This window comes from Passer montanus, unplaced genomic scaffold (assembly GCF_014805655.1).
Source record: "Passer montanus isolate IOZ18808 unplaced genomic scaffold, ASM1480565v1 scaffold32, whole genome shotgun sequence".
Lineage (NCBI taxonomy): Eukaryota > Metazoa > Chordata > Aves > Passeriformes > Passeridae > Passer > Passer montanus.
Window position 1 is genome coordinate 5,790,588 of NW_024367930.1, and position 15,653 is coordinate 5,806,240.

Sequence of the window (15,653 nt, forward strand, 5' to 3'; positions counted from 1 at the left end):
TCCCTTATCTACTGTAAGAAATTTTTCATAAATATTGTTCCAAGGACTGTGCGCAAAACCCAGAAGCATATGATGCAGCAACACTTGACACTGTGAGACTTTTTTTTTTGAGATTGTCTGGCTAAAACTTTATGTGCTGCACTGGAAACTATTTCAAACAGAGCCTCTTTAAAAGCAAGACTCAGTGGGAAGACAATGAGATGTATGGTATTTCTCTTTTGAATAAAAAATTAATTAAAAAACATCAACTTTTTTTCCCCCAAAGATAAAATTGCAGTCAAAACCCTTTCTAAGCACATTGATGGTGGAAAACAAAGAAGCACTTTATTTTAGGACTCAGTCCTTTCAAAAAAATTTAATTATTTTTGTGCTCAAGGTCTCTTATTTCCTTTCCCATTTCCTCTTATTTAAATTGTATCAAACATACAGTGACCCCCATTCTCCACTACTTACTCCCACCTCTGCACCAGCTCCTCCACTGTGGCAAGAGAAGCATTCAGGCAGCCCACTTTAGGGAACCAGCCCAACAAATGAACAAGAGAAGGCATCTTCTGAGCTGTGTCTCCTCCCTGAGCCTCCTAGCTGGGCGGCCTGACAAGCACTCCCATCAGAGCAATGCAGGCATGACGCACCAGCACCACTCCTCAGCCAGGGACAGAAACTGCTTGAATCAGCAGCGCTGCTAAAATCACTCGGCTCACACACACCGACTGCTGCCAGCTCTGCTCTGAAGGATGCTCCTCTCCTCTTACACACTGCATACAGCTTGGAAAGGCTCTCTTCCCACACCCAAATCAATCAAACCGCAGCTAAAAGCGACAGTCCTGTTATCCCTCTTGACCTGCAGACATATTTGACCTGATGCACAGAAATCATGAATCAAATCAGCTTCCTGAAACACTGGAGAATGAATTGAACATTGACAAAACGTTAATTGCCTCAGGAACAACAGTGAGAACAGAACACCTGGCCACATGAGCAACAGAGCTGCTGTTTCAACAGTGAGTACAGTTAGCTGGATAACACAAACTGAAGCTGCAAAACAACTGAGAACTGTCAATTCCACCTCTGGAGGAGATGCCTGAGACTTTGAGACTATATATTCCCCATTCCCAACTAAAGACCAGACAAAATTAATTTTAATCAAAATAATCAAAACTTCTTGGAAGTGTCCCTTGTCTTCAGGAGATCTGCTTAGCTATCTGGCTAATATTCCATTACACTTAATGTATCATGAAGAAAACATAAATATTACATTAAAAAATAGTAATTATTACTCAAGAAGGACTCAAATAATTGAGTTTGAAAACTAAAATTGGATTCATACATGGACAGGTCAAACCACATTATCATTACACAGAAAAAAGAAAGTAGCTCCCACACAGCCAAGATCAAACAAAACTTAAAGAAAAAAAGAATGAAATTCAGCGAAGAATTCAAAGTCAAATATTTCTTCTTCAACAAAGACATTTAAATTACCAGCATATGCTAACAAAGACTAAGGAAATACAGGAATCAACACTGTAACTGAAAATAAAGGTTTAGCAGGGTCCTCTTTTATTCCATTTCTCTGTCCTGCATCTTGCAGTCCTACAACTCACTATGGTATTTGCCTTTTGTGTAGCATATGTTGGCTTGTGTTCAACTTCAGATCCAAAACAACCCACACATTTTCTTCCTAAGCTCTGCTAATACACACCCCAGATCCTGCACTTGTGCATTCGGTTATTCGCAATTAGATGTGCAACCCCACATGTTTTATCTCTGAACTCTATTTTTTCACATCTCCATTTTATTCAGGTAATTTTAAATCATAGGTTCCACCTCGCACACAGAGGTGCAATCAACCAAGTTTTAACTGCTGCCATCTCTTTGCAAGTACTTCAGACAAGCATCCTAACCACTTGTCTTTACCTATCTGCAAAATTACAGTTCAAATATTTTCTTCTGGAAATTGAAAGCTCCTCCTGCTGGCCTTTTGTCAAACTAAAGACAAAACAAAATTAATACTTGCCAAGCCAAGAAAATACAAAAATGCAACACCAACATTACTGGTATTTTAATATCTTTTGGTATTTGGCATTGAGACAAACAAACCTCAGAAAAATCTCACTCTTCAAGATACACAGAATAAGAGAGAATTCCAAAGATTTGCCTAAAAGAAACAGTTTATCCACACTATCAGAAGGAGATAGAGTGAAATCAGATTTTCTTCTTCCCATGGCAAACAATCTGCTGCTCTGGCATAAAACTAGTGATTATTAATTAATTTTCTACTGCAGCTGAGGAATGAAACAAGCTACGATACTGACCATAAACGTAAAAAGTCCAAAAGTGACTTGCAATCACAAACATTCCTGATTACTCTTCTCATATACAATTACCTCAAAAAACTACCACCACTTTAGCCATAGTTTTTTTGTTTGTTCCGACCAGGTGTGATTTGTTTAAAGAATCAAAAAGTAGCTTTATTGGTTAAAAAATAATTTCAGTGAGGGTAATTGTTCAATTTTCGTGCTCTTAAAAGACTCCACAACATGCTAACAGCCAAGAGTAGATTTGCAATGCTCTACATTAAAAACAGTATTTCCCCATCCCACATCTCTTCAGCAGGAGTTCAAAGCAGATTTCCAGATTACTTGAGCCAGACACAGAACAGTTTGAGTCACCAGACTGCACAGTTAGATAATCTTGTAATGATTTCCAGTGACTACTGAGCATGAGAGAGACCTAACAGATGTGTTAAAGAAAACTCATGTATACATAGATGAAGATCCAGGCTAACCCAGTAACACCAGCAAACATCTATCAGTAGTACCACCCTCAGAATGGGTAACTCATTTACTGTTTGAAGTTCACCTGAGAGTCCAAATACAAACAACAGCACTGTTCCCATTTCCTGAGATTGCTAAATATTTCAGTTTGAGACCAAATACCAGCAGAATAATTCTATCACTCCTCTTAATAATTTGCATTCAACTTACCTACTCTTATTCCTCACAGCCTTGAGAAAACAGTTGAGGGAGGGGGGATAGGGACAGACATACACCCAAACCCCCAAATCTCTACATTGTAGAAGGAGAGAGATTAGACCAAACCAGTACAAAATAAACCAGACCACCAAGTAACCAATTTTCAGTTCAGTGAAGAACTTTTTTATTCTAGTGAAATACAAAATAAAAGTTTAAATTATGCACATTTTCTGTGTACTCCCTGTTGCTGCAAAGCTTTTAGGAGGCTTTGTAAGCCAATTCATCCCTGCACAGACATCATAACTGAAGTCCTCATAATTCAACATTGACTCATCTCTCTCTAGGTCATTCCCTATATTCTGCAACCAATTTTCACTACAACTCTAAACCACCTGCAGATGAGTCAACACATTCTTAATCCCACCTTTTTGTTTTACCAGTAACTCAAGCTAGTAATTGTGTTTTCCACTTCAATGAGCTGGATGAACTCAGAAATTTTCCTATCTGCTCTCTCAGTTTGGAATTGCCAGGTTGTTTATTAAATAACTATTAAAGAGTTGCAAACTTCAGAACAGCAAAAGCACTGTCTGTTTTATATGGCCAAAATCTTTTGGGGATGAGTTCATTCAACCTTGCTGATAACTACCCCACATTTAGAATTATAGAATCACTTAGGAAAAGGCCTTTAAGATCATTGAGTCCAGCTTGTTCTCTTTTTTCCCTACTCATTATCAAGCCTGTCAAACCAAGACTCTCTATTACTCCTCCTGAGTCTTTCCCTCCTGGTTACATGAGCCAAAAACTTTCTAGGGTGGCATATCATAGAAAGTTTTCTCTTCACAGGCACAGCTTAAGAGTTGAAACCAGAGCTCTCAGATCACACATCTCCTCTTTCAGTATAGTCAGCAAAATGCACTGCATGCAAGAACTGAGCATTTCAGTGGGAATAAAAAATATGGCACATTCAGGGCAAGTCACATTAGTTATCCCCTTATTATCTATACCCATCACCATGAGCAGAAATAATGCTCTCCATCAAAACTTCCTCCAGCATCCCCCACTTGTATCTCCAATTCATCTAGCTCAGCAGTTCTGAGTCTCCAGCCATTATCACTGCTTGTGATATCACCAGTCATGTCAACTGGGAAGGATTCATTACTTTAGGACTCTGGAGACCGGCAAGACCCTTAGCAAGACACAAAAGAAAGATGATAAGCAGAATTGTTAAGTGCTCTATGTATCCATTTCTCAGCAAAGGGTGACCAACAATGTGTTAAATAATACAGCAATCAAAAATCACTAGGTTTTTTGATAAGTCTGTGGCATTCACTACTTTCTATTGTTGAAGGCCTGAGTGTAATAACAAAATAGGATGCAACATTTAAATGTATAACATCTATGCTGGCATGAGACAAAATACTCAAGTAAAACACATGCTATTTTTCTAGAATATCAATCCTCATTTTGAAGCAGCACACGCTGGCAGTCACTACCACAGCCAGGAACACTGGTACTGATCATGAGCAAAACACCCAAGATCTTGTGCTGTTGCCATTAATATAACCACAGAATCTTGCAAGCTGGAAGGGACCCACAAGAATCATCAAGCCCAGCTCTTAAGTGATGGCCCCTACAGGAATCAAACCCGTGACTAACACCATGCTCTAACATATGTGATGTGCTTTGAAATGCAATAAAGAGCCACCACTAAGTGGACACAGAGAAGATGTAACAAAAATACTTCAATGATTTTGCAAGCTGTCTTTAAAATTCTTGGAACTTGTAATACTCTCATTCTGTATGACTCTTTTCAGTGGTACCCAGCCATGTAATACGGTCAACAGGCTCAAACTGAAACACAAAAGTACTATCTGAACACAAGGGAAAAATTTCCTTGACTTTGACGGTGACAGAAGACAAGCTGCCCAGAGGTTGTGGAATATCCTCTGGAGATACTCAAAACCCACCTGGCTGTGATTCTGTGCAACCTGCTCTTAGTAAACCTGCTTTAGCAGGGAGGTTGGACTAGGGGATCTCCCTTCTGTGACTGATGCTTGTGGAGCACTGCATAGCTCTCATTCATACTACAGTCCAAACAGCTCAGGAGTTCTGTCACCTTAGAACAACAGCAAACAAAATGTCTTGCACTACAAAAAATACATCTTGAAAATTGAATTTCCAGTCTTAATGCCTAATTCTGTTAACTTACCAGTGCAGGAAGAAACTCTTACACGACCCTGTTAAGTAAGTAGCTACCACTCTTCATGAGAAAGAGTATTTTTAAAGAACTGTCTAGGTCTTGCACTAATCTATTTTTTCACCAACAGCTGTCCTCAGATGATGAATTTAAAGGTAAATAAATTATATTTGTTCAGCACACGCTACTTCCTCAAGCTAACCTGACCTTTACTGACAAGCATGCTTCCAAAATAAATAAATCATATGCACAAATGGAGTTAAGCCTTTATTATTTTCAGACCACAAACTCAGAAGTTGCTATGTGCAAACGCTGGCGGATTAAAGCCAGTGGAGGGAGAAAAAAAAAAATCCATTTCAGGAACATACTGCCATTCGAGATTACTCTGCGCCCTCCTCCCGTGTCTCAGAAAACAGGGAAAAAAAGCGAGAACAAGCTCACTGCAGCGAGTTTAGAGGTGCAAAGTGCGAGCGGATCACGCCAGCAGCGCAGGGCGGAGCTGGCCCGGCCGGCAGCGCCCCCCGGCGGCGGCAGCGCGGGATTGCGCCGGCCGCGCACACACACCGCGGGGAGGGGAACATTCAAAATAAATAAATTTTTTTTTTTTTAAATCGCCAGTGCCAGCACGATTGTCCTTGGCACTAAAACTGCGCTGTCAATCGCCTTATCGGCTGACCGACGTCAGAACAGCTCCCAAGTGTTAACGCTGTGCGAGGGAGTGATCGCTCTTTTCCCGTGGCTCCGTCTAAAAGACACACGCACACAGGAAAAAGCGAAACGTGAGTCATCATCGGGCCGCTGTGAGGATACCGTGTAACTTCCCAGGTACGGGAAAGTCACCTAAAGACCATACAAACAACTTTAAACTTACAGTGGGAGCCCCCAGGAAGCCAATTAGCCCTTAAATCGTCTAAAATACACACAGCGTGATACAAATCCGGCGGAGCAGCACTCTTTACGGCCTGCAGAAAACGATGGCAACCCCTGAAACACTACACCCAGGCACAGAGACCATGGAATGGGAGTGGTAGCGAGAAAAAAAATAAGAAAAATAATCATCAGCTATCTTGTTTCTGAGTAAGAAACACAACCCGAACGTGTATTATAGTTGCGGGGGGAGGGGTGAGGGGATTTAACATTATGCCGTGAAAAAACACCTCAAATCTAAACCAAAACCAAACCAAAACACCGCCTAGCCAACGATAAAGGCAAAACCAAACCCCCTATTACTGCTTCTTTAAGGACAGACGGATAGAAACAATAAAACATTAACCACCCTCCCAAAATTTCGGAATTCCCCTTTGTGCGGGAAGGGATAATACTGGCACAAATGTAGTTTTACTTTTGCTCTTACCTGATTAAAAAAGTAACCCGGGGCTCCGTACCTCCCTACCATGATGAATCATGGTCTTCCCGTACCGAGCCCCGCCGAGCAGCCTTACCTTGAAATTACTGGAGTTGACCCACGCTGTTAATTCGTCGATCACTTTGTCAAGGCGCTGCTGGTCCTGCTCCAGATCGGGGGACCTCGCCGGGTCGCCCAGGTACTCCAGCAGCTCTTGGCCGACCTGCATCCTGCGGCCCACGTCCTTCTGCTGTACCTGCTCGCAGAAATAATCCATGCCGGCAGGCTCCATCTTCGGACGCTGCGGAAAAGTTTCTTCGTAGACGAGTCGAGGGCCTCAGGCTCGGAAGCGCGGGCAGGGCAGGGCGGGCGGCGGGGGCGCGGACAGGCCTGCCGTCCTCATGGAGCCGCTCCCGGCGCTCCCCGCCCCGGCTCCGCGCCCGCCGCCCCCATGCGCACTCGCAGCCCCGCAGGGGGAAGCCCCCGGCGGGAAGGGAACGCGGCGCTCGGTGGGAGCCGCTTACTCCTGCTCAGGGCTTTCCAGCCGCCTCCGCGCCGTCCCGAGGGATCCCGACAGAGCTCCCCGCCGCCGCCCCTCCTCCTCCCCCGCCGGGGAACGGGAAATAGAGCTCGAGCACCGGCGCTGCGGCTGGAGGGGCTCTCAGGCACCCCGGCCGCGGGCTCGGGGGGTCCCCCGGGGAGGTGCTGCCACCCCCGCTGGCTCTGCCTCCTCTCCTCCCGCCCGAGGACAGATCTGCGGGCCGCCTCTCACGGGCACCGCCGGGGCGGCGGCGAACCTCTCACGCTCCTGACGCCGCGGCCTCCGGCCCCTCCTGCCCGCCCGCGGGGCGGCTCCCAAACTTTCGTCCCGGCGCGTCTCAGCGCCGCCCGCTGCCCTCCACCGTGGGCCGTGAGAGACCCCCAGAGAGCCGCTCACGCTTCGCCGCGCCTTCCCCCGCCGGGCTCCGCAACGGCAGCGCCGCCTCCGTCCCGTGGAAGTTGCGCCTCCCGCCGCTGCCGCCCCGGCCGGCGCCAGGCGGACACACCGGGCGTGGCCCGCGCGGCCCCGCCTCCCGCCGCGGCTCCCGCTTCCCCTGGGAGAGCGCTGCGGCGGGGGGGATGGATGGGTGGAGATAGATAGATAGATGGATGGATGAACGAACGGACGGACGGACGTAGGACGGGCAGTGCGCGCTCCCGCCGGGCGCTCCCCCGGGACCCTGCGGGTCGTGTCCGGCGGCAGTGGGAGGCGCATGCGCCCTCCGCCCCGCTGATCGCCGCGGAGCCGGTCCGGCGCTCTTGGGGAGAAAGGGAAAGTGTTGGAAGAGCCGGGGAAGAGGCATGAAAGATGCTGGGATGCTTCGGTGCTCTCTTGCCTCTCTCCCTCCCCGTTCCGAGCGCGGTCCCGGCTTTGCCTAGCGCTGCCCTGTAACCCCTCCCGCGTTGCTCAGTGCCCAGGTGTAAGGTGGGGAGATCACCTTGGAGCCATCCCCGTACTCCCGGTGTGCTTGGCTCTGCAGCGTTGCTGTCCGCAAAATCGGGTTCCTTATCCGGAATGCAACAGCACCCCAGAGAGACATGGATTATTAAATTCAGAGTTGCACAAGCCTGGGTGCTCAGTGCTATTCCATAAATCCAGCACAACCCATCGGACTTTCCCGCACTGTTACTTACACAGAATCACTGAATCACGGTTAGGGTTGAAAGGGGCCTCTGGAGATCATCTAGTCCAACCCCAAGCCAAGGCAGGATCACCTAAAGGAGATAACACGGGCACACGTCCAGACAGGTTTTGAATGTTTCCAGAGGGGGGGATTCCATGAACTCCCCGGGAAGCCCGGTACAGGGTTCCACTACATTCAACATAAACAAATTCTTCCTCATGCCGAGCTGAAATTTCTTGTGTTTATTTTATGGCCATTGTTTTAATTTATGGCCCTTGCTCCTCCTCCTGTCTGTGGGCACCACCAAAAAGAGTCCAGCACCATGCTCTTGGCATCTGCCTTAGAGATATTTATCTGCATTAATGAGATCCTCCTTCAGTCTTCTCTTCTCTAGACTAAACAGGCCCAGCACCTGCAGTCACTCCTCATAAGAGAGATGCTCCAGACCCCTAATCATCTTTGTGGCCCTTTGCTGGACTGTCTCCAGCATCTCCTTTCTTGTGCTGAGAAGCCCAGAACTGCACATGGATGTGCAGTTGAACTGGACGAACTGTTGTTCATGGATGGCAATTTCCCAAGTAAAGCCCCAGCATGGCTGACCCACATGCAGACTGCCAGGAATCCACTTGAATTAAAACAGAGACCCTTAAGTGAGGGACTGGGATTTTAGGTGTTGTTTCAGGGCCAGTTTAAACTGGTCCAAGTCCCCTTGATGGTGGGAAAGGCAGCCGTGTCTTCATCCCTCTGCATTGGCCTCTGTGGCCTCTGAGGTGGGAAAGGCAGCCGTGTCCTCTTCATCCCTCTGCATTGGCCTCTGTGGCCTCTGTGTACAATTATGGCTTTCACATGCAGGGAAAGGAAAGCAGAGGAGGTCCCCTTCCCCTTCTCCCACCCTAGCTGCTCCACTTGGCCCCTGTCTTGTCCCATGTGCCAGACCGCTTGGGTTGATTTAATGGGCTAAATGACAGAGCTGGTGTCAGTGAGCTGGGCTGCCTCATGAGTCCTACAGGCAGAAGCATGGGACTTGGAAGATGGGAAGCGTAACAACCTCCATCAATGGCCATGGACAGTGGCCTCCTGCCCCTCTGGTATTGGGAGGGTTCTCCTCATGCTAAACTGGAGGCCACTGCTGATACAGGCAGTCCTTTTATTCTCTGCTGTCATGTATACAATTCTTTCCTTCCATACATTAGAGCTGCTTTTTATTTATCTTCACTTAAACAGTTCAGAAAGGTAATATTTTAATTAATTTTTCTCCCTTTTTTGAAATCACATAACTAGCTTTTTGCTGATTCAGATTCCTAAATTTTCTCACTCTGGGGTTAAGCAGTTACCAGAATTGGATCAGGTAAAGTGGAAGCAGACAGCTAGAAGATAGATGGGGAAAACAGCCATTGTGTTATGAAAGCTCAGCTTAGTTTCAAGACAGCAGAGTCTGGCTGTCTGGCTTGCCTTGTTAGTCCTTACACTGGGGAAGAGTGAATCTGCAGGAAAGCAAGGTACTCCCTTCATTTGGCTACTGGATTTAGACTGAGGAACCACACCTGCAAAGGGCTGATTCACAGCAGTGTAAACCAAACTAAATTGGTGCTACAGTGTTCCTACTTGTCTGCTTCTCACAAATCCCTTTCTCAGAAATTCTCCACTTTCCTTCTGTCCCATTGATCTGGAAAAAAAAAAAAAAAAGAAAAAGAAAAAAAAGAGGACTCTCCATCCACAGGCATGGCAGAAGGTACGGCAACAAGCAGCCTTTTGTTGATTTTGGTGAGGTGTAGCAAATTGAAGATCCCATGCTTCATCAATCCCTAGGCATTACAATAATGAAGATGGTTAAAAAGAATAAATATGCCTTTAAACAGAAATGTATGTATTTACTTTGAGCTTATTATCATAATTTACAAAAAAATTATGTGCTGCTCATCATGTTTCCACAATTGATTTCCCTGTGCACTTTAAAAAAAAGGAATTTTTGATGGAGCTGAATAGTTCTTGTCTTGTGTGTGCACTGCCGCTTATGAAGATATGGAATTACAGGTTGCTTTTCTAGGAAAATGGGACCCAAGAAACTTCTGGAAGTGAAAAAATAAATTTCAGAAAAATAAAACTGGATTGCAATATTTTTTATCAGTGCACTAGAATCTGATTCACTGGTGGCATATATAGAAAGCAAATATCTTGCTATTAAAGTTTTAAAAGTAATTGTTGACCTAATAATATTGGCTAAATAGAAAAAACTAAGTAGACAGTACTGGACTCTTGGAGTATTAACAACTGTAAACTATTTCTGTCCAAACTATCTGAAAAAAAACCCCAAGTCATATAAAATTCACTTTTCATTACTGTCATTAATGTTCAATCTCTGAAGAAAGGAAAGCTCAATCTCTGAAGAAAGGAAATCCTAAGCAAAAAGAGGGGGTAAAGCTTGTGGCACTATGTTTTTGAAATTCTCTCAATTCAAAGCAAATACACTGATTAGGTAATCCAGTTGCTGTGACTAGCATTGAAACTGAGGGGAAGGGTAAAGTATAACAAGACACGCACTTGAAATATCAAAACTATTTTGTCAACTCAAAGACGGCATTGCAAAGCTATTCTAAGGGCAAAAAGTCATGCTGGGCTATGTGGCCTTTCTTTTTTTTTCCATTTCACGTAATAAGTGTTTTCTTAAAAACCACAGCAGGAAATAATTGCCTTGCTGTAAAATCAGAGGATTTGACTACTGTATTTCATCCTGTGATCCTGTGACTACCTGCCATAACTAGTGCCTTTATACAGTATTGATTATAGATACACTGTTTTGATGTACTGTTATTGACATAACAGCAGAAATTGGGTAGTCTTTTTATTCCTGAGGTGTTGTGTTTTGTTTTGTTTTGTTTTGTTTTTGTATAACAGCAGAAATTGGGTACCCTTTTTATTCCTGAGGTGTTTTGTTTTGGTTTGGTTTGTTTTTGTTTGTTTGTTTTGGTTTGGTTTGGTTTTGGTTTTGGTTTTGGTTGGGTTTTTTGGGGTTTTTTTGTTTGTTTTTTTTTTTTTTGGTGGTATCAATAAGTGTTGGTTGACATTTTCCTCTGTGGACAAATAGCTTCTGGATTTGGCAAATAGAACTTCTGGATGTTCATTTCCTTTTTTAGGCAGGAGTAGCTCTCCAACACTGAATCCAGAGCAGTCCCTCAGTCTTGGACAAAGGACATGGTTTCATTGTAGATGTTCTCACAGAGTCCTAGTGGACTTTATACCTAGGGATGTGGGCTGGGCTCCAAAAAGAAGGCATTTTCATTCAAGCCAAAGATCTTTTAAAGCTTCTTATTCTCAGTTAAGGAGATTGTTTCCTCTGGAATACAATCTTCTTTTTGATATGCAAGCATGTGAGCATAAATCCACTACTCTTGTGTATTTGTATAATGCATAATATTTTGTAGAGCCATTAAGCCCTGTAATTGAATGCAGAATCAAAATTTTCTTCAGTCATCTCAATGTGACTTGCCAGCAACCAGAGCAATTACAGCAGGAGCCGAGGTAAATGACACTAATCCAGTGAGGCGCATTTCCAGCCTGAATTACACCCCAAACCTGTTTCTACGCCCCCAGCCCATCAGAGTGTGCTGCACAATTCTTGCACGTATTATCCTGCTCTGAAAAAGGCAAGAATCCTACCAGCAGGCTGGGGAGGGAGGATGCCGTGCTCTTCGTTCCTTTGGCTGATAAGGAAGCACGTAGCATGCTTCAGGCTCTGCTCTGCCCTCCTTCCTTTGCTAGCAGTAAGCCTTAACAGGCTCAGAGCTCATGCAACCTGGTTATCGATCTCCTGTAGCAGGCCTGTCAGTCAGTGCTGCAGAAATGCTACTTCTACAGACTGACTTCCCTTTCTGAGAAACCTTCCCACACAGAGGGTATGATCCCATTGCTGAAAGAACCGTAAAAATCCCCTAAAAAGCCTCTGATAAAAAGGTTCTCTTCATCACAAATAGTGAACACAGGCCAAAATAATAAAAATAGAGTGAATTTAAACATGAGTCACCCAGAAATTTCACATAAATTACCCTTGATGTAGCCTAGGTTGACACTGAAGAAATCTATGAGAAAGTTGTCCTTCCTGTTGGATTCCCCAGGAGCTGGGTCAGCATTTCTACAACTTGTTCCACCCTGGGTGACTTGAATCAAATATTCAGATTGTGTCTTGGATGTAGTGTCCTTCAGTCATGAACCACCTTTTCATGTCTTCTGGAAGGAAAACAGGCTTTTATTTTTTTAAAAGTTGGAGATCAGTACACTGAGGGTCTTTGTGATACTGTCAAGAGGTAAAAGACTGTGCTATTTTAAGCAGCAATGAGGCAGACTTTGTTATCTACGTTGTATAGGTATTTATTTTGCATCTTTTCTGTCATTCATTGCAAAAGGATGTGTATCCTTTCAAGCTGAATTTGTCAATGTTGATAACTTTAAAGTATCATTTGAATTCCTCCCTCTGAGATTAACAATATCAGAATAATGAAGTAATAAATATCTTTTGAATATAAATAAATGAATAAAGGAATGTTCTGATGATGATGATGTTGTAATATATGTACCAAGCTAGTTGAAGATTTGCCTATTTTTCTCACAAGGTCTTAAAAGATTAAATCAAATGCAACTGTATTCAAAATGTACTTGGTGACCTCAGCTACCTTTAGGCTTGTGCCACGAATGTTCTTTAAGTTACATATTTAATAGAGATTGCTGTAATGTGCTTATTTATAAAACAGTCAGGAGCCGAAACTAGTAGTCTGGTATTTTTCCTCTACATATGAAGTTAATTTGATCACAGAAATGGAGTATGAGGGGGGATCAGTCTGATGCCTGATTACTGGATTACTCCAAGGCATTAATTTGTTCCTTATTGTCAAATATGTTTTAACATGTAGACACTGCAATTAAATAATTCACTCTGATAAATCTTTTATGAGTAATTTGCTAATTTTCTTGATTCATGTGATACAGAGAAGAACAAACTAAAAACTGCAGGTAATAAAAAAATAGTGTCAGAATTAACATGTAAGTGACAACTTCTCTTTCATCATGTTAGTCTACCATGCCTTACATAGTTCATCAAAGCACATAACTTAGCATCCTTTGTGCCCTTTTTGCACAGCAACAGAGATATTTGAAGAATAAACTAAAAAGTGCAGGTAATAAAAAAATAGTGTCAGAATTAACATGTAAGTGACAACTTCTCTTTCATCATGTTAGTCTACCATGCCTTACATAGTTAATCAAAGCACTGGTGCATAACTTAGCATCCTTTGTGCCCTTTTTGCACAGCAACAGAGATATTTGTCTTTAGTGATAGAAGAAATTGACCATGGTTTGCCAAGCGAAAGTTTTTTTCTGTTTTGTGCAGCAGGTTATTTGCTAGACTTTTATCAATTAGGATTTCCTATCTTTAAATTTCTATGGAGGAATATAGTATGCCAGTGTTCTGTGTAAGACCTTAATTGCTGTATAATTATTTCATGTAATGTTGAAAAAAATCTGGAATGCAATAGTCCATTGATATAAAATTTTCTTTCATTTTCTATCTTTCATTGATATAAAAATTTTAAACTTAATAAATTAAACTTTTAGTTTAACTTTATTCTATCATTTCATTGATATAAAAATTTTAAACTTAATAAATTAAACTTTTAGTTTAACTTTAGTTTAACTTTTTAGTTAAAATAAACTGTGAGAACTATTTCAATATAGATGCAATTACCTTTGTATTGCAATGCTACTCTTTGTAACAGCAGCATGAAAGAGCTAGAAAAGGATCCAAACTACTTGTGTCATCTGACCTGAAAAGTAAAAGCTGGTGAGCACACAGTGTACTGCAGAGAAGTATCAAGGGACGTGTAGCTGGGTGCATTTTGGCCTTGGAATGTCAAAATCTCTGTTCTTGCAAAACAAATAATGGCATTTTCATTATCTGCATTATTTTCATTAGCATTTCATAATCTGCACTTTCATTATCTGCAAGACAGTGAATGCACTGAAGGCTATGAAAACACGGGCAGAATGGAACCCTCCAAACCAGGCAGAGCAGTGATACTCATCCTAGTAACACTAGTGCAGTGCCAGACTGCCCCCATTTACACAAAGCAACCCACTTCTCACTGCCTGGGAATGAGAAGGGGAAGAGAAAGACATGTATGATCTGATTTGTTGGCCTCTGGTTGGGCTTGCTTTTGTTTCTGTAATGCAAGTCCTTCTATAAATAGGACACACTCAGTAATTTACTACTCACGGAGCTCCTACATCAGCAGTATTGATCCAAGGAAGGTTTTCTCAGGTAAGAAATTGCAGGGTTCTTCCTGCAACGGGGAGAAAATTTTCTAAACATACATGTGGTTTAGCGCGTACAGACACATTTACATACGTATGGTTTAAAACTACTTATTTCCCATAAAGAATTGTACGCATTTCCGTGTTGGAATTAGGCTGACAAAATTTTTTTGGTCTGTTGCCTGTTTCTGGCGTGTTTTCCGCTGGAGTTTGCTTAACCTGTCTGGCTGCTTGAGAGCTCCCTCTCGTGGTGAACTCTCGTCTAGGGAGATTCCCGACCAAGTATTCCAGATTTGGGAAGGTGAAGTTGGAACTTTACCTACCATATCTGTTACTGATAACGCTGTGCAGCAAAAAAAAGAAGCCAAGCTTGCAGTTGTTACAGATTTTTTTTTTTTCTTGGCATTCTTCCTTTCTCACATAGAAACCTACTAGTTTGTATGGATGCAAATACCAATCGGTATTTTGTGTGTGGGGGGAAATTTCTGTAAATGAGTAAACATATGAAAGAAATGTAAGTATTCATCTGTGTTCTAGGCAAAAAAATAATTTAAAAAAAGGAATTTTTTTTTTTTCCCTGAAAAGAGTAAATTACTGTTATTCTATTTGCGTGGACCCTTGTGGCAGGAAGGAATGATGAATCTGACTCCATGTTCAAAAAAAAGGAATTTTTTTTTCCCCTGAAAAGAGTAAATTACTGTTATTGTATTTGCATGGACCCTTGTGGCAGGAAGGAATGATGAATCTGACTCCATGTTCTCAGAGGGCTAATTTATTATTTTATGATACTATATTATATTAGAGAATACTAAACTATACTATACTAATGAATACAGAAAGGATACTTAGAGAAGGCTAAAAAGATAATAATCAAAACTCGTGACTCTCTCCATAGTCCTGACACAGCTTGGCACTGGTTGGCCATTGAGTCAAAACAACTCACAGCAGAAACCCAATGAAATAATCACCTGTTGGTAAACCATCTCCAAACACATTCAAAGCAGCAAAACACAGGAGAAGCAAATGAGATAATATTTGTTTCCCTGAGATAATATTTGTTTTCTGAGGCTTCTCAGGAGAAAAATCTGGGGCAAAGGGAATTTTCAAAAAATATGAATGTGACATACTGTCATTCTCTAGAATAGTTTAGGGTCTCTTGTATCAGGTTCTGCTGA

At 42.7% G+C, this 15,653-nt stretch overlaps 1 protein-coding gene across 44 annotated transcripts in view; it reads right to left on the minus strand.

The window, feature by feature from the left end:
- The window catches only part of CLASP2 (cytoplasmic linker associated protein 2), a 147,117-nt gene extending 140,286 nt beyond the window's left edge, over positions 1 to 6,831 (minus strand). For all 44 annotated transcript variants that reach the window (XM_039715288.1, XM_039715287.1, XM_039715279.1 and 41 more), the window contains exon 1: positions 6,612 to 6,831. In XM_039715288.1, coding sequence (XP_039571222.1) covers positions 6,612 to 6,806 — 195 coding nt within the window. In that variant the 5' untranslated portion in view covers positions 6,807 to 6,831. The remainder of the gene's footprint in view (positions 1 to 6,611) is intronic.
- Positions 6,832 to 15,653: the final 8,822 nt, after the last annotated feature.